Genomic DNA, 24,719 nt, shown 5'->3' with positions numbered 1-24,719 from the left:
ATCAATGGTAAGATATTCAGGAGCCCTATCCTAGCGGAGTTTATATTCCAATGGGAGGACAGACTACAAATAAAAATATAAACTCCAAATGTTGTGAATGAAAGCAATAGATTGTTGAGATAAGAGAGTAAGGTGCAGGGAGGGCACCTAGTGGGTGATCACAGACAACTAATCTAAGAAGGTGACATTTAGGCGGAGACTTAAAGGATGAGAAGGAGTCAGCCTTCGGAAACGGGGTCACGTTCACCGTAAGTCAGTTAAAAATAGCCCGCAGGCTCTCCAGCAGCAAGGTTGGGCGTATGGGCAACGAGGCTCCGCCGCCATCACTAAAGATGGCGGACAGGGGGCGGGGACGGGGAAACGGGGCGTGCCCGCGCCGTGATTGGTCAGTCAGGAGAGGCGTCACGTGGGCTGAGGAGAGCATCCGGGCTCCCGGCAGAGGCGCTGCGGAGGCTCCCGGGAGCGGGCGGCGCAGGGTTAGCGCGGCAAGCGGACAGCGGCGGGACCTCCCGGGCAGCCAGCGTGGACGGAGCGGCGCGCGTGCCGAGCATGGCGGGCTCCCTGCCTCCCTGCGTGGTGGACTGCGGCACCGGGTAAGAGCTGCGGGCGCCCACCCCGCTCCAGCGCGGCCCCGCTCTAGCCCCGGCGCCGAGCACCTGCCCGCGGCCCGCCCCCTCTCTCACCTGGAGGCGCTCCGCCCGGGGCCCGGGTCTCGGCCTACAGCTGGGCAGGTTCGGGGGGCCGGCCCGTCTCCGCGCCCCGCTCCTCTCCTCCACGCCCGCGAGGGCCACGCGCGGAGCTCGCTCCCCTTGATGCGAAGAGGACCGAGGGGAGGAGTCGGGCCGGCTCGCCTCGCCTCCCACCTCCTTTCTCCGCGCTCGGCCGGGGCCTCCCGGGATGCCAGGTTTCAGGCAGGTGGCTGCAGACCCCGCTGCCGTCGCTTGCCTTCTGCCTGCCTGACGGTGCCCCTACCTTTTCACGTTCTTAAAAGGGACCCTCGTTTTGGGTTCGCAAACGCATGCCATTTCTCCTTGCTCATGATTCTCACTTGTGGAGGTTTTTATATTCATCTACCAAGTTGACACCTTTTTTTGCAGCCTACTCTGCTCTCTTCCAGGAGTGAATGGTTCTCTCGGGCTAAGCTCTTGCTTTAGTTTGCATAGAGTTGCCTTTTCACTTAAAAAAAAAAACCCCAAAAGACTCCATTTTGAAAAACAGAAAGTCTAAATTTGGGAAAGCCTGTTTGTGGTATAGTTTTTATTTCGCATTACTTTTGGGGTGTGATTGTTTCTTTTGATGTTGTTGGGATATGCAAAAGAGACCTTAGGAAATTTCCTGTACTTTCTTTCAGTGGCCCCCGCTTCGCTGGTTTTAGGAAGGTGCTCACCGAATCCGTCTAGCTGGTGGTCTAGAAATTCAAGCTTGCCTGCTTGCAGTGTAGGTGAAGTACCTAATAAAGTAGGCTGGAAGTAAATTTAGCCGCTTAAAGGTCTTTCAAGATGGGGTTTTAATCATTTTTTCCACAAAATATTCCATGGTATGTTCACCTTAGCCTTGATTCTTTTCTGTAGAGAAATGCACGTGGTTTAGTTTCCTTGACAACCTTGTAGGGGTGTCTCTTTAATTTGCTTCAGTCCGTCTCCTACGGATCGTTCTTTCCTTTTGCTGCTGAAGCCACCGGTGGTGGTTACAGGCTGGAAAAAAACTGCCTCTTTGCTTGTACTAATTTTCCTTTTTGAAATACACATTGTACCAGAAGTTCCAGGGCTCTTTATTTTAGAAGTTGTTTTGCTATCCAAAACCCAAGCCCAAACCAGTATTGATATTAACCCCCCGCCCAGTTGTTGGCTTCCTTATTCAACCCCTCCTTCCAGGAACTGGTGTTCACCCCACACCCACCTGAGGTCTGTTTGTGTCAAGAGTGCAGGAAGCAGGTAAAAGAATTTTTCCTTCTCACATTTGCACGTGAGATTTTTTGTTTTTGTGGTTTTGGTCTTGTAAAACTATTGAAATGCAAAGCATTTCTTGGCAGAAGCAATAACATGTGCCCACAGGGTTTGTCATACCTCTACTAATAGTAAGCTGGGGACCTTACTCATCATTCTTGCTGTAAATATCTAAAATGTGGTGCTCAGTTTTGACCTTTTGAGGTAGGTGGTATCTCACTTGGAGATGTAACTTCAGAATCTCTTTGTTTTATGGCCCGGTTATGTTATTGTCTTCAGGCCGTCGTAGGCTTTGGTGTCAGGACTTAGAAACAGTGGCCTGGAATCTTCCCAGTGGGTTTCACATGGACATGTTCTGTTGTGGAAACAACAGTGGTTAATGATAAATTTCCAGTGTCCAGTGTGTGGCCAGATGGAGCAGCGTGGAAGAGCCTAAATTTATTTAAGCTTGTTAGTAGCTCTTATATTTCCCATACAGCTAAGTGGTTTTTGGATTGACTTTTACCTCAGAATACAATAAAAAGGGGTAAAATGCAGATTAAAAATAACTAGGACCAAGGAAAAGAATGGGCCTGGGGCGTCACCCTAAACTGTAGACCAGTGGTGCAGCCGACCGGCCTTACATTTGGCCTTAGTTTTCCTGTCTGACAAAATTATAAGAGGGTCATCATCAGTTATTTAATTCCTGTCATCGGGAAGGAAGAGAAATACCTGTTTCTCAGGTGAAAAAACTTTTCCTAGTACTAAATTCTAACAGAAAAATTCACACTGAATTATACATAGTGGACCTTAATGACTGAGTAGACAGTGTACTAAATAGTATTTTTTAATTGCAAATAAATTTCATCCTGGGAGCCTGGCCTCCTCTAATGAGCCCTGAGACCAGCTCAGTGAGCACAGGTGAGCTGGGAGCCATGATAATATGGACCACGGCTCTGCCTGCTCCGGAGATGAGGCTTCATTTACTTAAGTGAATTACTAGGCTGCTTAGTGTTCAGAGAATATCCCACAAAAACTATAGTGTTACTTGTCTTAACTGAACTTTTCGTATTTTTGAAGATTTTTATATTTTTAAACTTACTTTGAAAACTGTCAGATCTACTGAAAAGCTGCAATAAGAGTACCAAAAAGCCGGCTGTATATTCTCTATCCAGTTTACCAACTATTAACATTTGCTTTATTGTTCTCTATATACTATACACATTATTATTTTCTGAACTGTTTGTAAGTCGCAGACATCGTGCTGTTTTATACCAAGATACTTCAGTGTATCCTTTATGAAAACAAAGACCTTCTCTCATATAGTCACAGACCAGTGATCAAAATCAGAAAATTTAACGTTTATGCAGTAGAGTTGTCTACTAAGTCTGGATCCCATGAATGGTCCCATTATGTCTCTGGACGTGCAGCTCTCTGCCCTCATCCGGCACCGTACACTGTGTTTGCCTGTCATCGTGTCTTTTTAGTCTCGTTTCACTGGACCAGTTCCTTAGCCTTTTTCTGTCTTTCAGGACAGCGACATTTTTGACAGTCAGTTGTTATAGATCATGTTCCTCAATTTAGGCTTGTCTGGTGTTTCTTTCTGACAGATACAGGGTGTGTATTTTTGTCAGGAGTACCACAAGTGATGTCAAAGCTTCTCAGTGCATCACATCAGAAGGCTTTTCCCCTCCAGCTTTATTGAGCTGTACTTGACACAAACACTGCATAAGTTTAAGGTTACAACGTGTTGATTTGGTACATTTATATATTGCAAAATGATTATCACATTACGATACTAACACCTCCATCCCGTCACATAATTACCTTTTTTTTTTTTTGTGGGGAGAATAATTTAAGATCCACTTGTCTTGGCAACTTTCAAGTATAAAACATTATTATGAACTATGATCACTGTGTTGCCCGTTAGCTCCCCAGAACTTACTCATCCCATCAGAAGGCTGAAGACAGTTGATGACATTCATTTGGATTGTTTGGATACGGTGGTGTCGACTAGATTTCTTCATTGTACGGTTACTGTTTTCCCCTTTGTAATTAATGTCATTTGTGGAGAGATATTATGAGATTATGCAGATGCCCTGTTCTTCCTTAAACTTTCAGCCATTAGTTTTAGTATCCATTGGTGGTGATTCTTCTTCTAATGGATTATTACAGTGATGGTTGCAATATTGTGGTTTTTAAACTTTAGTATCTTGTACATTTATTAGTTAACATTTTACTGTAAGGATGCACTTTTCTGTGGTTCCCATTTATTTATTTATCGTCTGTATGGGTTATTATCTTGTTCAAAGAGTTATTTATGTCATTCTTACTGTATTCAGTGGATTATGATTTCTTATTGCCATTATTTGTTTTGATGCTTAAATTGTCCAGATGTGGCCAGCAGAAGCCCATTCAGGCTGTTTCTGGAGTTCTTTAGACATGTCCCCGTCATTTTTTGAGCATTTTGTTATTACTAAAAGACTGCAACGTAGCCAGTGCAGTGCATTTGTCTTTTTGCATTTTTTCTGGAGCATCTCTGAGATAGGTTTCTAGAAGTGGGATTTCTGGGTCAAAGGGTAAGTGCATGTGTAATTTTGCTAGACAGTGTCAAATCCCACTCCGTAGTGTGTGTCTTCACCAGCAACGTGTGAGAGTGCCTACGGCTTCTTACAGACTCACCAGCAGAGTAATTGCCAAATTAAATTTTTTTTTTACCAATCTAGAAGGTAGGAAATGATATCTTATTGTAGTTTTAATTTGAATTTCTTATATTATTATGTGGGAAGATGAGCATCTTTTCGTATGGTTAAGAGGCATTTGCGTTTCTGTTTTCTGTCTCTTCGTTTCTCTAGCCAGTTTTTCTGTGGGTTTTTAAGTCTTTTGCTTCTTTATTTTTAGAAGCTCTTTATGGATTGGGGTGTGGTGAGGGTCCCACAGACCACCCGCAGGTTCATTAATTTGCTAGGAACAAGCACAGGATGATAGTGAAAAGGTAAAAGCAAGAACAGCCAAGGAAAAAGGCACATGGGGCAGAGTCTGGAGGAAACCAGGAGCAAGCATCCGGAATCCTTTCTCAGTGCCCAGAGTTTTTATTGGGGGCTGGTCATGGCACCTCCTGCCTAGCACAGACCAGAATTCCAGAGTCCCAGAAGGAAGGCAGGTGTTCAGCATAAACTGTATTTGTGTTAATTTTATAATCTGCTACTTTACAAAATGCTCTTATTGTTTGTATGAATTTTTCCCTTGATCTTTAGGGTTTTCCAGATACAGAATTTTGTCATTGGCAAATAGAGATTGCTTTCCCTCTTCCTTGCTGTTTTTAGGAGCTCTGATTGCCTTTTCTTTTCTTTATTTTGACATGCTGCAGTGGCCATTGCCTCCAAATAATGTTAAATAGGAGTGGAGTTAGTGGGCATTATCCTTTTGTTCCTTACTTTAGTGGAATAGTTTCTGGTGTTTCTAAAATAAGTAAGATGCTGGCTTTTGGGCTGCTGTGTGTATGTACATACTTACACACGTATACAAATATATGTTAAGAAAGTTATACAAATATGTTAAGAAAGTATCTGTCAACTGCTATATTTTGGAATGTTATAACATGAATGAGTGTTGCATGTTGTATGATTTCTTTATAATAAATGGAACATGTGGTTTTCTTCCTTAGCTAGTTAATATGGTGGATTTCCTAATATTGAACCACCCTTGCATTCTGTAATAATCCCTACTTGATCATGCTGCATCATTTTTTGATGTGTAGGTAGATTCTGTTAATATTTTATTTAGATTTTCATGTCAGTATTAGTATGAATTATAGTTTAGTTTTCTGGTGCATTCTTTGTCAGATTTCGGGATCAGTGTTACACTCTCTTCATAAAACAAATTAAGAAGTTTTCTTTCTTTTTCTGTGCTCTGGAATAGTTTAAGTAATTTTGGGATTATCCGAGTTTTAAAGTCCTGGTAGAATTCCCCAGTGAAACTGTCTGAGCTTAGTGCTTTCTTGAGAGGAGAGTCCTGCTGCCCTTTACATTTCTTCTAAGGCTGATTAGACTTCCTCCCTCGAGTGGAATCAATTTTGGTATGTTGTATTTGTCTAAAGAAAAATTCTATTTCATCTAGATTTTTCAAATTTATTTATGTACTAGTCTCATGATTTTAAAAAATCTTTGTTTTTATGGCTGTTTTTCCCTTTGTTGCTCAAATTTATTTTGTTTTCATCCTTTTTTCTTTTTTTTTTTTGCGGTACGCGGGCCTCTTACTGTTGTGGCCTCTCCCTTTGCGGAGCAACAGGCTCCAGACGCGCAGGCTCAGCGGCCATGGCTCACGGGCCCAGCCACTCCACGGCATGTGGGATTTTCCCGGACCGGGGCACGAACCCGTGTCCCCTGCATCGGCGGTGGACTCTCAACCACCGTGCCACCAGGGAAGCCCCATCCTTTTTTCTTCATGGCTTACCTAATGATGTGCCTATGTTGTGGATCTTTTTTTTTTTAAAAGATAAGCTTTGGGGTTTATTTATTAGTTGTTATTTTTCTGTTTTTTTTTTTTTTTTTTTTTCTTTTTTTGCGGTACGCGGGCCTCTCACTGCCGTGGCCTCTCCCGCTGCGGAGCACAGGCTCCGGATGTGCAGGCTTAGCGGCCATGGCTCACGGGCCCAGCCGCTCCGCGGCATGTTGGATCTTCCTGGACCAGGGCACGAACCCATGTCGCCTGCATCGGCAGGCGGACTCTCAACCACTGCGCCACCAGGGAAGCCCTATTTTTCTGTTTTTTAATTTATTTCTACTTTTATTTCTTTCTTCTGCCTTCCTGTTTTTTTTTTGTTTTTGAGTTGGATATTAAATTCATTTTAATTTTCCCTTTATATTGAAAAAGTATTTAATTTTGGCTGTTATGTCTTTAACTACATGTATTCCTTATGTACAGGGATTTGGGTATAGTTTCTCATTATCGTTTTCAAGGCATTTCTGTATTTTTCTTTTGAATTTCCCTCTTAACTCAATATTTCTATACTAGTATGTTTTAAAAATTTCAGGTAAAAGGGCCTTTTTGTTTTTAATTCTAGTTTTATTACATTATGGTCAGAGTGCTGTTTATATTCTATTCTTTAGACTTCACTGTGTCTAAGATATGGTCAATTTTGTGAATGTTCTGTATGTACTTGGAAAGAGGAATATTCCCTATTGGTATGATAGGAGTTCAGTGTATATCTGTATGAGCTATCTTATTAATGATGTTATTTAGGTCTTCCAGTTTTTTTGTCCACTTACTCTTTAACTGAGAATGGTGTGTTAAGTGCTCTTATCACTAGTGTGTTTCTTGTTTATTTCTTCTTGCTTTGTGAAAGTTACTGCTGCCTTATTGAGTGCCTGCCTGTGTAGATTTGACTTACTGATTTTGAACTTCACCAGGGGTGATATAGGTGGGTTGTTTGTTGGGAAGTCTCCTGGTCTTATGGTCTTTGGCTCTTTCCTTTTGAGCTGGTCATTTTCCCCAGAGGATATACTTCTGATTATCTGCTTGGAGGGTGGGGTCTGGGTGCTTGTGTTTTGTGTGAGAGCTGAGTTGGGGGCAGAGAAGGGCGTGGGAGAGGGCCTCTGAGCCGTCAACTTTTTTCTGTATTCAGTCAGGTAACCCCTTTCTTTTCAGAATGGTTCCCGGACTCGCCCAGGCCAGGTGACTTGGGAGTCCAGAGGCCCTTGGCTTTACACTCTCTAGAGTCTGCTTGTGGGAATGCGGGGGTCAGGGAAGGGTGGTCACCCTGAGGTGTGGGGCGGGAGGGAGCAGTATCACCTCAGCTTCGTGTTTTGGGCCCTTCAGTCCTGGTTCCACAGGTGCCTGTGCAGCCACCCATTCCGGGGCTTTTCAGGGTCTGGGGAGTGTTGGGCTGGTTCTCAGCTTTGCCCACTGCTGGATTTTATATACCTCCAAAGCCACTTACTACTGGTCCTCTGCTATCCAGGGCCAGAATTTTGCTGTTACCTCCTCTTCTTTTCTCCCTATTGTTGTGGTTTATATATCTTAAAAAAATCATTTTGCTTTGGTTTTAGTGGGGCTTCGGGACAGAGTGAAATTAGATCATGTTTAGTCCACTATTTTACCTTGGAAGTCAGAGTTCACTTGATAATGCGCCAAACCCACAAAGAGGCCACACATCATGATCTTATATTTACTAGCCATAGGGCAAAGAATGCTGCTGTAGAAGAAGAAATGGACAGGTATATAGGGTAATGTAAAATTTACAGATCAAATAGAGAAAAAGAAAAGAAAGGATATTGGATTTAGATAAAATAATTAATAAATTTGAACTTACATGTTTAACTGTGTCCTATAAACAAAGACTACCCTTTTCTGTATGACAGACAACCCAAGAAACGTTTGAAGAACTTGATCATATGTTAATATACAGTGTACAGTGTGGGGAGCGTATATTATTTAGAACTCTATCATTAGGATCTGGGAGCAATTTTAGTTTTATCAAAATCATATTCTGGGGCTTCCCTGGTGGCGCAGTGGATGAGAGTCTGCCTGCCGATGCAGGGGACACGGGTTCGTGCCCCGGTCCGGGAAGATCCCACATGCCGCGTGGCGGCTAGGCCCGTGAGCCATGGCTGCTGTGAGCCTGTGCGTCCGGAGCCTGTGCTCTGCAACGGGAGAGGCCGCAACAGTGAGAGGCCCGCATACTGCAAAAAAAAGAAAAAAAATCATATTCTGAGTCAGTGTAGTCACTTTTTTAAAAACTGAAAACATCTTAGGGAGTAGAGCTATTCTGGTTGAAGTTGGGCGTTTGAGACTGGACCTCATAAGAGGTCTCAATCAAAAAAACCTCCCTGCAGGATACAGTTTCAAAAACATTGTTTTAAAATGTGACATTTCCACTTTCAAACATAAATTAATCGAGCTTACATTGTCACCTTCTGCTCTAGACACATGGTTGTAGGCGGGATATATATAAGTATGTTGAGTTGACGGTAGTCAGATTAATCCTCCTCACTGCAGGCAGTTACTGCTGTGGGCAGAGGGGCCTTTAACAAGAGGAGCGAAAGAAGTTTTGCACAAGGACCTTTTAAAATGTTTGGGGCAAATAAGGATATACTTTATTTACAGAAAGAGACATTGGAGGACACATGAGAATAGGATGGAAGGTGAAATGGGGTAGATGGGTGTAGGAGTGAGAGTGAGACTTTTTATAGGTACCTTTTTAGAGTGTTTGGAAGTTTGAACTATGAGAACATATTTGGTTAACAGGCAGAGTTGTAACTCTTGGTCTTGCTTTATGCAGCTATTGATCTGTTTCCGTATCTTCTGTCTGTCCTGATTTCCATATGAGAAAAGGTCTCAGGTCAGGGGATGTGTGGAAGGTGGCACTGAGTGTGAGAATATGGCTGGCAGTCTGTAAGCTTAGTTTATGTATTTTTGAGAATGATGCTTGCCCCCACCATGCTGGCTATCCTTTGGGAAGATGGTGTTCAAATAAACAAACCAAAAATCAAAGCCTTTTAATATAAAAGTTGTTGATCTTAATTCCTTATGTACACATGTTTGGGAAAATCTGATTGATGTGTTTCTTCATGTATCAGGTATATCAGATGTACACAGAACTGGAAGAGAAACGATACAGAATTTTAGTATAGGGAAAGACTTTCAAGGTAGAAACTGCAAAGGAAATTATTCAGGAAAATAACTGGCAGATTTGATCACCTAAATTGTTGAAACAATTATATGTATGTATATATATATATATATATATTTTTTTTTTTTTGCGGTACGTGGGCCTCTCACTGTTGTGACCTCTCCCATTGCAGAGCACAGGCTCCAGATGCGCAGGCTCAGTGGCCATGGCTCACGGGCCTAGCCGCCCCGTGGCATGTGGGATCTTCCCGGACCGGGGCACGAACCCGTGTCCCCTGCATTGGCAGACGGACTCTCAACCACTGCGCCACCAGGGAAGCCCCTAAACAATTATATTTCAGAAAATGTATAACTGAAGGTAAACAACAAACTCAGAAAAATTAGTAATATATATGAGCAAGCATTAATATCCTCAGTATGTAAGAGTTTACACAAATTGATAAGATCCAAAAGTCTAGTAGAAAAATTATCAAGGACAATTCATGGAAGAAATACAGATCATGACTACACATCAGATAACATTCAGTAGTAAAATAAAATTATTGACTGTGAGATCCTTTTACTTTTTGAATTAGGAGGTATTTTCCAGAAATGGTAATGTTTAACATTGAAGTAGGGATTGTTATTACTCACCTTGTACCAATGAAGCAAATAAAATAGGAGGGATTAAAGTCACAGAGCTAGTGCTGTGCTTTGAACCCAGCACTGTGGGCCCCATTAACTCCCTCACAATATGAAAATATACTGTTTTGCAACTATTTTTATTATGAACTTCCCTCTGGGAACTGCTTTTGCTGCATCCCATAGATTGTGTAAGATTGTGTTTTTACTGGCATTTGTCTCAAGGTATCTTTTAATTTCCTCTTTGGTTTCATTGTTGACCCATTGGTTTTTTAGCACAACTTTTCAAATTATATCTATATGTGGCCAGTAACATAAGTCTGCTTCATTTTTGTTGGTTGTGTTGCATTTTATTGAATGATTGCAATATAGTTTATCCTCTGTTTATGGCATTTGAGTATTTCCAGTTTTTTCATTGTTTTGCTGTTATAATGCTGTAGAGAACATTATTTGTGCATATCTTTTCATACATGTAAAAGTGCTTCTGTGGGGTAAATACCTAGAAATGTGCTATTTGGACAGTAGGGTGTATGCATTTAAAACTATTAGGATAATATGGTATATGCATTTATAATGTTGATAGGTAATGTGAAACGTCTCTTTGTAATGACACTTCAGCCTTTTAATAACACCCATGTATAATTTACTACCACCTTCTTCCGTATTTGCCCAGATTTTGAATGCTTTTGCATTAAATTTATAGATGAATTTAGTGATATGTGATGTTTCTTTTAAAACTCTTGACTCCTCCTGTATGAATAAGGTGTGTCTCTGTTTGTCTCCTTGTATATGGAGAGTTCTTCACATATGGTTTATTCTCAAGGGTAATATTTTTCTGTGTTGTTGCCATTGTGAATGGGATCTTTTCATCCAGTGTATAGTCTCACTTGTTACTGGTAGGAAAGTTGCTGATTTTTGCCTCTTCATTGAGTAACTGGCCATCTTGCTGAATTCCCTATTGCTTTTAGTTTTTCACTTAATTTCCTTTGATATTCCAGGTCTGTAATTATGATTTACAAATAAATTTTGCCTCCTCTTTCCCAGTACTGTTCCTTTTATTTAGTTCTTTGTGGTTTGTATTATCTGGTTCTTCCAAAACAATGTTAAATGAGAGTTATGGTGGTGGGTCTCCTTGGCTTCATTCTGTCTTCAATAGGAATGCTTCTAGTTTTTCACTGTCTTTTGGTTTGAGAGATTCCCGCCCCCCCATGATCTCTTCCTAAGGATTAACTATTTCTGTTTTGAGCCTTTTTTTTTTCCCACTACTAGATTGTTTTCATCACACCCTAATTACATAAATAGTTTGCATTGAAAAGCATTTCCTACATTTTTTTTTCTATAGAATACTTAAACACACAGTATTCTAAATAAGACAGACTTGGTACATCTGAGTCCTTTCTTCTGAGCCTCTAGCCAGTATTAAACTTCAACATTACAGGTACATTTTATCTGATAATGTGGTAGGTGTAGATGGTTTTGTTAGAACGTGAGCGTGAGGATGGGGAGCTTGCGTTACCTAAAAATTCACAGGTGATCGCATGTGGTACAGTTTAGTCAGTGATTCCTGGGCTGGTTGATCGTCAGAACCATGGCAGGGGAGGGGCAGGGGATGTTTAAAATATGGACACCCAGGCTCCTTCTCTGTGATTCTGGGACAGGCCCTGGGAATGTGTATTTTCAGAAGCTTCCCAGGTGATCTCATCAGTCAGGCTTGGTACATTCTTTCTAGATGCCTACCCAGATGATCTTAAACTCACCTGCCAGATAATGTGGGCCATGCTACCATGAAAAACTCAAATCTGAAATCATGTTTCTAACAGGTGACCATTTTAAAAAAAGTATAATTCACATCATTTATTGTATGGCTTTCATTTATTTATTTTTACATTACACTTTTTTTTAAATTGAAGTATAGTTGATTTACAATGTTGTGTTAGTTTCTGGTGTATGGCAAAGTGATTCAGTTATACATGTATACTTTTTCATTATAGAGTATTACAAGATATTGAATATAGTTCTCTGTGCTATACAGTAGGACCTTGTTGTTTATCTGTTTTATATATAGTAGTAGTAGTAGGAGGAGGAACACTTGTTAGTTATATTTACAGTGTTCTGTTTAATAGGGTCTTGTTGAAGTTGTATATGAAACTGTATTGAAGATTTTGTTAATATTTGAATGTCTCTTAAAAAATATTGTTACATGTTCCTTACGTTGTGATTATTCAAAGTGAGAAAACCTAAGTGTATTTGATGCTATATAAAAAATAGCACAGGAAGATTCAGAGACATTAAATTACCATAAAGTGATCTGAGTAATTTCTACTTTTGCCAGTGGTTTTAATTGTTTCAGTTTTGCTAGCAAAGGACGGGAAGACCTCATAGTTAGTTGTTAGTACCTACAAATATTAATATAGTTTAATGTTAGTTTGTCTCAGTCATGAAGATCATTGTTTGCCGAATGTTACTGCTGCAAGGTACTCATGTGATTCTGTGACAGAAAGCCTCCCTCCTGTGAAGGCTGTGCTGTCTCAGAACATGGTGACTTCAGAATCTGAACACTCTAGCAACTGATGCCAAGTGGCATGTGGTAGTGGCATCATCAGTATGTAGTTGAATTTTAGAGCTGTGGGCCTGAAAAGGGCCCCATGCACTTCTGCAGCCTGACCTTTTGCTGCTGTGGGCCATTGTTTATGATTTCAGGGCATAGAACTTGGGATGGAGTTGAGCCATGGTTGTTGAAGGACACGTGGTACTTTTAGTTTCACTTCCGGTGCAGTTTATCTCCATCACTTCACAAATTAGTTTGTGGTGTTTAGAGTGGGCATGGCAGAAAGACTGAGTAATATGATTTGGGACACAGAACGTCCTGTTTTTTAAAAAAAATTTCAGGGACTTCCCTGGTGGCGCAGTGGTTAAGAATCTGCCTGCCAGCGCACGGGGTGTGGGTTCGATCCCTGGTCCGGGAAGATCCCACATGCTGCGGAGCAACTAAGCCCGTGCGCCACAACTACTGAGCCTGCACTCTAGAGCCTGCGAGCCACAACTACTGAGCCCATGTGCCACAACTACTGAAGCCCATGCGCCTAGAGCCCGTGCTCCGCGACAAGAGAAGCCACCACAGTGAGAAGTCTGCGTATCGCAGCGAAGAGTAGCCCCCGCTTGCTGCAACTAGAGAAAGCCTGCGTGAAGCAACGAAGACCCAACTCAGCCAAAAGTAAATAAATAAATAAATAAATAAGTTAAATTTTTTTTCCAAAAATTTAAATTAGGAAATATTTCAAAGATACAGAAAAATAATAGTAAAAAATAACTGAAACATATAGCTAGCATTGTTGTAGTGCTCGTTCTATTTATCTTTTTAATATATATTAACTCACTAATCCTAGAGGGTAGGTTGTATTATGATCCTCCTTTTAACAGATGGAGAAACTGAGATACAGATAGTTACACATTTGGCAAATAACAGAGCTCGGATTTGAACTTCGGCAGTCTGGTGCCAAAGTGCATGGTCACAACCAATACAATACACTCTGTTGCCTTTCAGAAATACTAAAAGTAATATAAAGGACATGAATGATACTTAGCGCCTAATTTTAATAAATGTTAGCATTTTTCTGTACAGTTGACCCTTGAACAACAGTGGGGCTAGGGGCACCGACCCCCCCGCCCCACAGTTGAAAATTCGTGTATAACGTTTGACTCTCTCAAAACAACGACTAATAGCCTACTGTTGACCTTACTGACAACATAAACAGTCGATTAACACATATTTTGTTGTATGTATTATATGCTATATTCTTAAAGTAAGTTAGAGAAAAGAAAATCATAAGAGAAAATACATTTATAGCACTGTACTGTATTTATTGGTACCATAAGTTTACATCATCTGTTTACAAGATGAATCATCTGTCAGTACCTATATCAGTATTATACAAAACACTGTAGATGTTATATGTGTTACTAACACTAGACATCAAAAATGAAAAGAAAATGTGAAAAAGGAATTCATATTTACTTACAATGCATTTCAAGCATTAATAACGAAGAGGCAGCAGTATGATGGAAACCTAGTGTAATTGATACATCTCCTTCTCGGTAGCCCAGCCTATATACACTGATGGATGAATTGTTATAGAATTTTTATGGTAAACAGTATTACAGTCATATTCATAATACAGTTTTGGAAACGTTGCATTTTAAACACCACCACTTACCTGTGATGATAGACTGATCTGCAGGTTCTGCAAGTACTGGAGAGAGAGAGAGAGAGAGAGAGAGAGAGGGAGGCATACTGTAATGTAACTCTTTGAAAGCAAAGTAAGAAAATGAACACATTATTAATTTTATTTTATTTTTTTATTTTATTTTTTATTGAAGTATATAGTTGATTCATTTATTAATTTTATATATCACTTAACCTTGCGCCTGTGTAAGGATAGGCTATCCAGTTCAGTGTAAGTCTTGCACACGATCTTCTACACATATATTTTTGTATATTTGTTGGAAAAAAATCCACACATAAGTGGGCCTGTGCAGTTCAAACGTGTGTTGTTCAGAGGGTCAGTGGTATTAATATTTGTTTCAGGTTTTTTTTTTTTTGAAATAACCCTATTAGACAAAACCAAGTGTGAGAGGTTGTATTAGACAATGGTCTTTGGTCTTTTCTTGTCCCATCAAATTGTTTTTCTGACTGTCAGCATCCCCCCCTTTCAAACACTGGTTCCTTCCCCAGCAGTTTGCCAGTGATTGCCTTTCCTTACACCTGGTAAGAACTCTTTCAGCAGATACTTATGGAGTGTCTGCCACAGCCAGGACTGTGCCAGGGTGGAGATAAAATCAAGAAGGACCCTGGGGCTTCCCTGGTGGCGCAGTGGTTGAGAGTTCGCCTGCCGATGCAGGGGACACGGGTTCGTGCCCCGGTCCGGGAAGATCCCACATGCCGCGGAGCAGCTGGGCCCGTGAGCCATGGCCGCTGAGCCTGCGCGTCTGGAACCTGTGCTCCGCAACGGGAGAGGCCACAACAGTGAGAGGCCCGCGTACCGCAAAAAAAAAAAAAAAAAAAATAGAAGGACCCTGTTCTGGTCATCCTGCAATTTATAATCTAACAGTGTGGTAGGGTGGGCTTCTTTAAGTACGAGGTGGGTGGTGTGGCTGGTGAGCGAAGTGGCCCCTGTTAAAAGCACAGACTTAGGTGCAGTGCAGTGATTCTAGTGATTTCTGGCCTGCTTGTTAGCTTCTCTGGACTTCTTTAGCTTTGGGTCAGTCATTCACTTCGTTTATATTTGTTATTTGGAATTTACTTCCAGAAAAATGGTTCAGTTGAAGATGATCCAGAATTCTTAAAGTTCAGTATATATTGCCTCCCCTGGACTCTGGGTTGGCTTTGACTCTGCTTTTGGGTCTGGCGAGCCCTGGAGTCGAGGACTTGTGGGTCCACTTGGTTTGTGTACTTCGGTAGAACTTGGGAGTGCCCTCAGATGGGTCTTGCCTTTTATAAACTCCTTGTTGGGCCTGACAGGTCTCAGGGCCTGGCCTTGCCCAAACTCTTGTGACACCGAGACCTTAGTTCCTTGGAGACTGAGCAGTAAGGCATGATTTAAGTGGACCCGACTTGCTTTTTTTGTCTCCCTAAATCTTATTTATTTAATGTGTGTTCAAAAATAGTAAAATTAGCATACGATTAAAATACATTTAAAAATCATAAAATTAATTTATTAGAACTTGGAATGTATTAATTACATCAAAAAATTTAGTATCAAGCGTCTTGAAATAACTTGTAAAATAGCATGAATTAATGAAGTTGCTTTCAGCACTGCTGGGAAGCGTTTGTATTCCTCGGGAGCATTACTGCAGAATGATGGCTCCTTGTCTCGACCTGACTGCTTGGTACGGAGGACCTGCTGAGAAGGGGGGCACTCAGGAGTCTTTCCAGCCTCACATTTCCAGCAGATGGTTCCGGGGGGTGGTCCCCACCCCACTTTTTTTTTTTTTTTTTAAATTTAGGAGATAAGCAAATGCTTTTGGAACAGATGGTAGTATTTTGGCATTCATTTTAGTTAAGACTTTTGGAATCCATCATAAAGAGTATCTTGACAGAAGATGGGCTCATTCTGAAATGAGATGATAGAGAGCTGCTTCTGTCGGATACTCTCAGTACCTGGCAGTAGCTCTTCTAGACATGTGCCATGACACTTTAAGAAAATTATGGAATTCCCTAGCCCCCCCAAAAGGTCGTGAAGTGTGGGAAGCAAGTACCTTGTTTTGAGGGGCAGCTCTGGAATTGGAGCCTGCATATTCAGAGTTGGGTCTTTTTCTGTTCACTAGCTGTTTGGCTCTGGGCAGCTTAATGAACTTCTCAGTGCCTCAGTTTTCTCATCTGCAAAACAGGGATAATATTTACTTCCTTTGTAGGATTTTTGTAAAGATTAAAAGAATATAAAAACACCTTAAAATTATTAGGGATACACAAATGTAATTCATGTGTTAATATATGAATTTTTCCAGTAGAAACAGGCATAATATTTTATGTTTTTGTAACTGCTTGCTTATCTGAAATTAGCGTTTGATTCTTAGTCATCACGAGGTTTTTTTTTTTTTTCCTTTAATTTCACGGGTGTATTTTCAGTCTTGATATTTTAGGACTTGGAGAGCTTATAATAAAAGACATTAATGGGATATAGAAGAGAGTATTATTATCTAAACATGTGTTGATGACTTTGTGCTTTTAGGTATACCAAGCTTGGCTACGCAGGCAACACTGAGCCACAGTTCATTATTCCTTCATGTAAGTAAAGCTCCACCCTCGGTTTATAAAGGATTGTGTTTCTTATAATTGTTCTAAACATTCTAATTCTGTTTTTCACGGTATATGAATTTACTTGCTGTCTTCTTTTAGATGATTGTTCTGGTTACTGGGGAGTTATTTATGTTGCCATCTGGCTGCTGAGTATTGCTATCGGCCGTAGCTGTCACCTAAACCCTCCCAACTTTCTAGTCCTTTGATTCTCTTCTGATACAGTCCTTTGTCACAGTCATTGGAGTTTCAGCTTGGGTGGTTGGCAGAGGCCTTCATTCAGTCATACATGTCTCAGCTACTTAAAAGACGTATATGTGGTTCCTTAAGGTTAATTTGTAATTTTAAGTAAGTACAGTTTTATTAACTTAGCACTTTGGTGGACTATCTATTGTATTACACTATTCACTTTATTGAAAGATATTTTATTTTTTTTGAAAGGAGAGGCCTGTTTTATTATGTTCTGAAGTGTTCTGTTTTTGTTTAAATGTTAGTCAGTAGAGCATAATAAGGGAAGAAATGTCCACATTTTGGCCAGAGTGCATCCTGCCCACTCTTTATTCACAGGAGACCCCAAGGTCAGGTTGGTTGTCCACAGGGTAGAATTCTTCTTTGAAACTGTTTAACTTCCGGGTTATTTTTTGGAGACCGTTTACCAAAGAGGCAGGTATGTCAGTCAAGAGTGGAGTGAAGTTCTGTCTCCTAAATGTAGCCCTTGTAAGATAAGTCACGATCTTAGAAACTGTAAGCTGTCGTGGGCGCAGGGACTTCTGAGCAACAGGCTGCTTGACCCCGGTAGAGTGTGAGCAGCCTCGCAGAGCGACGGGGAAGGAGCTGAGTTCTTAGTATTTGTTCAAGGGAGACCAAAGCCTTTCTGGTGGATACGGGTATTCAGATTGCTAGAAAGTGCGCCCTCATTCCTTGAGAACGTTTAGCTCACCTCATTCCAGGTCCTTGCTTGCTGGATAACTGATCGTGAACTTGATTTGCTAGGTCTAAATACTTGGTTACTATGATGGGGTGTCCTTGACAATAGGCACGCTTGGTCGGCTGGTCCTCATTTTAAATTCATGATTTGTTTTATTAGTCTGGTAGGGCTGCCATAACAAAATACCGTAGACTGGATGTCTTAACCAACAGACATTATCACAGAATAGAAGCTTGAAGTCCAAGATCAAGGTGCCGTCAGGGTTGGTTTCTGGTGAGGCCTCTCTCCTTGGCTTGTGGATGGTGCCTTCTCACTGTGTCCTCACATGGCCTTTTCCTGTTTGTGTGCATGGCTGAGAGAGAGACCTCTGGTATCTCTTCTCCTTATAAGGACCCCAGTCCTGTGGAACTGAGGCTCTACCCTTATGACCTCATTTAACCTGAGAGGTCCCATCTCCAAATATAGTCACATTGCGGGTTAGGGCTTCAACATAGGAATTTTGAGGGGACACAGTTCAGTCCATAACAATTGGCATTCTGAAGGGTAGATCAGTCTTCTGTGAATTTTATATTGTGAATGCCAGAGAACTGGATCATTCCATGCTGAATTGGTAAATTGGAATTGGACTTTCTGATTTTTCAAAGCAGATTAGTTTTAACCTTGTGAAGTGCAGCAGCTCTAAGAGGATTACTTTGCACCTCTTGCTTTAATACAGTTGTTGGCAGCACCACTTCACCTGTCATCATTAACAGAGAGGGGATTGAAGTCAGCTATTAGCAGGATTCCATTCACTGTCAGCAGGCGCGGCAGCTCTCACATTGGTGCTGAGAACAGCAGTGGTGGAAGCTAGAAAGAAAAAGGTCAAGGAGGCAGGAGTAAAGGAAGAGTTATACCCTTGGCTGAATTTATTGCAAGAGTTAGAGAAGCCGTGGGGGACAGAAGGGAGTGCGTTGGGACAGGTGGGCAGAGGGCCTCGGGTACCTTGGGCAGCAGGCCTGCTGCACTCTCAGTCCTGGCAACCGAACCCTGTTTGTCGTTACAGAGGCTCTGTTCACAAGGTGAAGTTCAAGATGCAAAGTGGCTTCCAAAGAGAGAAGGGAGCTTGTCTGTACGTGTGTGGCTGTGTGGAGAGTGCCAGGACAGGGCCTTTCTGGTTCTGGTGGGCACAGAGGGGAGGCACCCCCCAGGCAGAGGGTGGTGGGAGAGCGGGCTGGGAACGTGGAGAAGTGCCAGCACTTGTATGTTAAGGAATTGTCATTTTATTTTGCAAATGGGGAACCTTCACATTGTTTTCCAGGCTCCCTCAGGGGCCTTGTCCCAGACTAGAGAGTCGCGGGGCCCTGTCCTGGTCCACCAGGGCAGCCTTGCCTGTATCTTATTTATTTGAGCTTCTGTGCAGAATTTGCTTGATTGTTTGAAGAAAGGTTTTCTCTACCTATTTTTTTTTTTTCCTTTAAGTTGTTGGAGAAAGTTGAGAGTCATTGAAAAGTTTCAGGCAGAGGAGTGTATGTGTGGTGATCACATCCATAGAAAGAGGATGTGGGAGGGGTCAGGAGAAAGTAAGTACATTTCAGACAGTTGATGTTTGAAGAGTTCAGGTGTAAACGTCCTGTAGGCAACTGGGTAAAAGGTTTGATGCTCTGGGGAAAGGTCTAGACTGGAGACAGGGATTGAGCCCAGAGATGCTTTTGTTTCTGAATGTCTTTTAAATCTTTATTTTGGAAAACAAAGAAAGAAAGATAATATAACAAAGACCCATTTACCTACCACCCAGAATGAACGAATGTTAACACAGTTGCATCTTGTAAGTGCGTAATACAGGCATACATCCCTGTGAGTGCCAGCCCCCTTTCCTCTCCTCCAGTCCTTCCCCGCTCTCCCTCCTTTGCTGGACATTAGCTGTATTCAGTCCACGCTTCATCCTTATGTTACAGATGCAGGATACAATGACAGTATGTAGTATTTTGTGAATTTAAACATTTCAAAAATGATAATTATACTGTAAATAACTTTCTGCATTGTTTTTTTTTAAATCCTCAATATTTTGTTTTTAAGATGTATCAGTGTTGCTATATACAGATCTAGATCAAAAATGTAAGATGTGAATCTACATTTGGGCATTTTCCAGTTTTTTCTCTGTTGTACAGAATGATACAGTAAGTATCTTCTCAGCCACATGTGCTAGTTTCCCAAGAGAAAATATGAGAAACGGGGTGTTTCATCACTCAGGTATGCACCCCTTCAGCCTTGTCAGGTATTGCCAGACGCTTTTCCAAGTGCCTGGACTGATTTAAATGCCCATCAGTAGTGGATGGGAGTTTCTGATTCTGCACATCCTTGACGACAGTTGATCTTATTTGACTTAAATTTTTGCCAGTCTAATGAATGTAAAATGATGTCTTATTTTATAAGTCTGCGTTTCTCTGATTACTAGGAAGGTTGAGCACCTTTCATTGTCTGTGTATTTGCCCATTTTTCTGTTGCATTTTTTTGTCTTTTTTATGGAGTTACAGAAACTCTGTGTATACTTTGAATACTAATGTCTTGTAAATATCCTCTTCTATTTTATTTATTTATTTATAATTAATTAGTTTATTTTTGGCTGTGTTGGGTCTTCGTTGCTGCACGTGGGCTTTCTCTAGTTGCGGTGAGCGGGGGCTACTCTTCGTTGTGGTGCGTGGGCTTCTTATTGCGGTGGCTTCTCTTGTTGCAGAGCACAGGCTCTAGGTGTGCAGGCTTCAGTAGTTGTGGCACGTGGGCTCGGTAGTTGTGTCTCTGGGCTGTAGAACGCTGGCTCAGTAGTTGTGACCCACGGGCTTAGCTGCCCCGCGGCATGTGGGATCTTCCCGGACCAGGGCTCAAGCCCGTGTCCCCTGCATTGGCAGGGGCATTCTTAACAACTGCGCCACCAGTGAAGTCCCTCTTCTCCTATTTTAAGATCTCTTTAAAATTATTTTTTAATCCCAGAAGTTTAAAAGTTTCATGTAGTTCAGTTTTTCAGTCTTACCTTTTTTATAATTTGTTTCTATTAAAAAAATGCATTTATAGTCTAAAGTCATAAAGACTGTCTGTATTTTCTTCTAAGAAAAAAAGTTTTTTTTTTATGGTGTGGGAGAGAGTTAATTTAATTGTTTTCCAAATGGAAGGCCAGTTGCCCAGCACCACTTATTGCAGGGTGCCTCTTCAATCATATTGAGGCGCTGTATATGGTTGGGAATATTTATGGTGTTTTTCTGTTGCAAATTCATACTGTATTAAATACTATTACTTTGGCATGTCTCTTTATATCAGGTGGGTCTGGTTCCTTCTCCTTTTTCTTTCTCAGAGTAGCTTTGGCTATTCTTAGGCCCTTACTCTTTATCATAAATTTTAGAATCAGTTTAAGGTCAGTGAAAAATTATGATGGGATTTTGATTAGAGACACATTGAATTTGTAGATTAATTTGGGAAAAACTTGATATCTTGGGGCTTCCATGGTGGTCCAGTGGGTAAGACTCCACACTCCCAATGCAGGGTGCCTGAGTTCGATCCCTGGTCAGGGAACTAGATCCCCCATGCATGCAGCAACTAAAGATCCTGCATGCCGCAACGAAGACACGGTGCAGCCTAAATAAATAAATATTAAAAAAATTTTGATGAATCTTTATGAATTGAATTTTCCTATCCAGGAATATGGTATATATGTTTTATTGTTTATTCATGTTTCTTATGTTTTTCAGTAATGTTTTTCAGTATTCTTTAAAAAGCTCATACATACCTTTTGCCATATTTATTTTTAGGTACCTTTATGGTTTTTTGCTGTTGTGAATTTTTTTTTAATTAAATTTTCTAATTGTCGCCACCATAGTAGGAATGCTGCTGAATTTTTAAAGTTGTTTTTGAATCCAACAGTCCTGCTGCCCTGTCTTATTTGTTCGAATAGCTTGCAGGTTCTCTTAAGTTTTCTATGCAAGCTATTGTATTAACTGCAAATAATGGTTATTTTGTCTCTTCCAACCCCAATACTTCATATTTTTTTCCTTGATCCGGCTGCACTGGCTAGAACTTCTGTCAGTGACTAGAACTGGGGATAGCTGGTGCTTTTGTCTTTCTGATTTTAAAAAGAATGATTTTACTGTTTCACTAGTGAGATTAGTCTATAATTTTCTTTATTTTGTACCAGTTTTGTTTGGTTTGTACATCAAAATTATACTGGCTTTATGAAATGAGGTTGTTAGCTTTCTTTTCTGTTCTTTGGAATGGTTTATATAAGTTAGGAATTATTGTTTGAAGGTTTAGTAAAATGTTTGACATTCTTCTGAGAAATATACTGGATATTTTTATTTTAAAAATTACTGTTGTCGGGATTTCCCTAGTGGTCCAGTGGCTAAGGCTCTGCTCTCCCAATGCAGGGGGCCCTGGTTTGATCCTTGGTCAGGGAACTAGATCCCACATGCCGCAACTAAGAGTTTGCATGCTGCAACTAAAGTTCCCACATGCTGCAACTAAAAGATCCTGCATGCCACATCTAAAGATCCCGCATGCTGCAACGAAGATCCCACGTGCAGCAACAAAGATCCTGTGTGCCGCAACTAAGACCTGGCACAGCCAAACAAACAAATAAATAAATAAATGTTAAAAAATAATTACTGTTGTCTGTCAACTGCTGTAGCAAGTGTTATTGAGGTATAGAATTTTTATCTCAATCTTTAGGTGTATTCTTCCTTAGATATACTCTCCCTGATAATCTTCCTTAGATTGCCTTCCGATGACTTTTTAGCACTTGGAGAATAGCCTATGTCTTCTGGTTATACACATTCTATACCCATATATATATTTTTTTGATCTGCAGAACTTTTACATTGTTTAAGTTTAATCTTCTTAGTTTTGATTCATCATTATAGCTAACTGAGGTGCTTTATTTTTTAATTTGTTTAAATAATTTACAAGCTCATACATACCTTACAACTATATTTTATTTGTGTTTAAAATATTTTATTTTGAAATATAGAGTCATAGGAAGTTGTAAAGAGAGTTTAGAGAGGTTCTGTTTACCCTTTTTCCTGTTCCCTCCAAAGGTTACATCTTACACAATCATAGTACAATATCAAAACCAGGAGTTTGACATTGGAGCAGTGTAAGTGCAGTTCTCTGTCATTTTATCCCATGTGTAGATGCCTGTAACCACCACTGCAGTCACGATATAGAACTATTTCATCACCACAAAGATGTTGTGTTATTTCTTTATAATTACACGTATTATTATTTTATAATTACACGTGTTATTTCCCATGTTATTTCTTTATAATTACACGTATATCCCTCTCCTCCACCGTCCTTGCCCACTGACCACCACTAATCTGTTTCCGTCTCCATAATTTTGCTGTTTAGAGGCTGTTATAGAGATGGAGTAATACAGTGTATGTGTCCTTTTGAGATTAGCTTGCTCATTTGGCATAAAGCCCTTGGGTGCCATCCGGGTTGTTGCATGTATCAGTAGATTGTCCCTTTTTATTGCTGAGTGGTATTGTTCCAGTGTGTGGATGTGTACCACAGATGTTTAAACATTCTTCTTTTGAGGGGCATCTTGGTTATTTCCAGTTTTTAGCTATTACAAATATAGCTGCTATGAACAGTTGTGTACAGGTCTTTGTGTGGACATAATTTTTCATTTCTCTGGATAAATCCTGTGCATAGCGCAAGTTGTATGGCAAGTTTGTGTTTAGTGTTTTTCAGTAACTACCAGAGTGCTTTCCACAGTGGCTGTGTCATTTTGCACTCCCACCAGCTATGTATGAGAGAGCCAGCTTCACCTTGACAGCGTTTGCCATTGTCACTGGTTTACTTCATCTGTTCCAGTAAGTATGCAGTGATGTCTCATTCTCCTCATTTTCGTTTCCCTAACGGCCAGTGATGGCAAACATCTTTTCATGTGCTTATTTGCCATCTGCATATCATCTTTGAAATGTCTCTTCGTGTCTTTTGCTCATTTTTTAATAGTGTTGCTTGTATTTTTACTGTTAAGTTTTCAGGGTTCTTTGTATATACTAGATATGAGTCGTTTGCAGATATGTGGTTTGCAAGTAATTTCTCCTATCATTTAGCTTGTCTTTTCATCCTCTTCACAGGGTCTTTTGCAGAGCAAAAGTTTTAACTTTTGATGAATCAGCTTTTTGATTCATTGATGGTCCTCTATTTTTCTGTTTCAAATTTCACTAATTTCTGCTCTTTATTTCCTTCCGTTTTCTTGCTTTGGGTTTATTTTACTCTTCTCGGTTCTTAAGGTAGGAACTTAGATTATTGATTTGAGACTTCTTTTTTCTAATGTAAGCATGTAGTGTTAAAAATTTCCTTCTTAGCACCGCTTTAGCTATGTCCGACACATTTTAATATTTTGTATTTTAATTTTCATTCTGTTCATGCAGTTTTTAGTTTCCCTGAGACTTCCTCTTTGATCCATGGATTATTCAGAACTATGTTGTTTAGTTTCCAAGTATTTGGGGGATTTTCTCATTATCTTTCTGTTATTGATTTCTGAGTTAATTCCATTGTAGTCAGAAAGCACACTTTTATGGTTTTAATTCTTTTAAACTTGTTGAGGTTCGTTTTATGGTCCAGTATTAGATTTATTTTGGTCCCATGTGCACTTGAAAACAATGTGTGTTCTGCTCTTGTTGGGTGGAATGTTCTCTTCATGTCGGTTGGATCCTGTAGGTTGATGGTGTTGAGTTCTTCTGTATCCTTGCTGATTTTCTCTCTCCTTTTTCCATCACTAGTTGAGAGAGAGGTAGAGTCTATATCTGTAATTGTGGACTTGTCTTTTTCTCCTTTGAGTTTTTGT

General features: G+C 40.5%; 1 protein-coding gene across 4 annotated transcripts in view; it reads left to right on the top strand.

Moving 5' to 3' along the window:
- The first annotated feature begins 429 nt into the window (after nucleotides 1-429).
- Nucleotides 430-24,719, top strand: part of ACTR3B (actin related protein 3B) — a 61,213-nt gene continuing 36,923 nt past the window's right edge. Inside the window, exons 1-2 of one of the 4 annotated variants that reach the window (XM_030854285.2) lie at nucleotides 430-593; nucleotides 16,907-16,962. In XM_030854285.2, the coding sequence (XP_030710145.1) occupies nucleotides 550-593; nucleotides 16,907-16,962 (100 nt within the window). In that variant the 5' untranslated portion in view covers nucleotides 430-549. The remainder of the gene's footprint in view (nucleotides 594-16,906; nucleotides 16,963-24,719) is intronic. The other 3 variants (XM_030854295.2, XM_030854291.2, XM_060305072.1) reach the window with 3 other exon arrangements.

This window comes from Globicephala melas, chromosome 9, assembly GCF_963455315.2.
Source record: "Globicephala melas chromosome 9, mGloMel1.2, whole genome shotgun sequence".
NCBI lineage: Eukaryota > Metazoa > Chordata > Mammalia > Artiodactyla > Delphinidae > Globicephala > Globicephala melas.
This window is presented reverse-complemented; position numbering and strand designations above follow the sequence as displayed.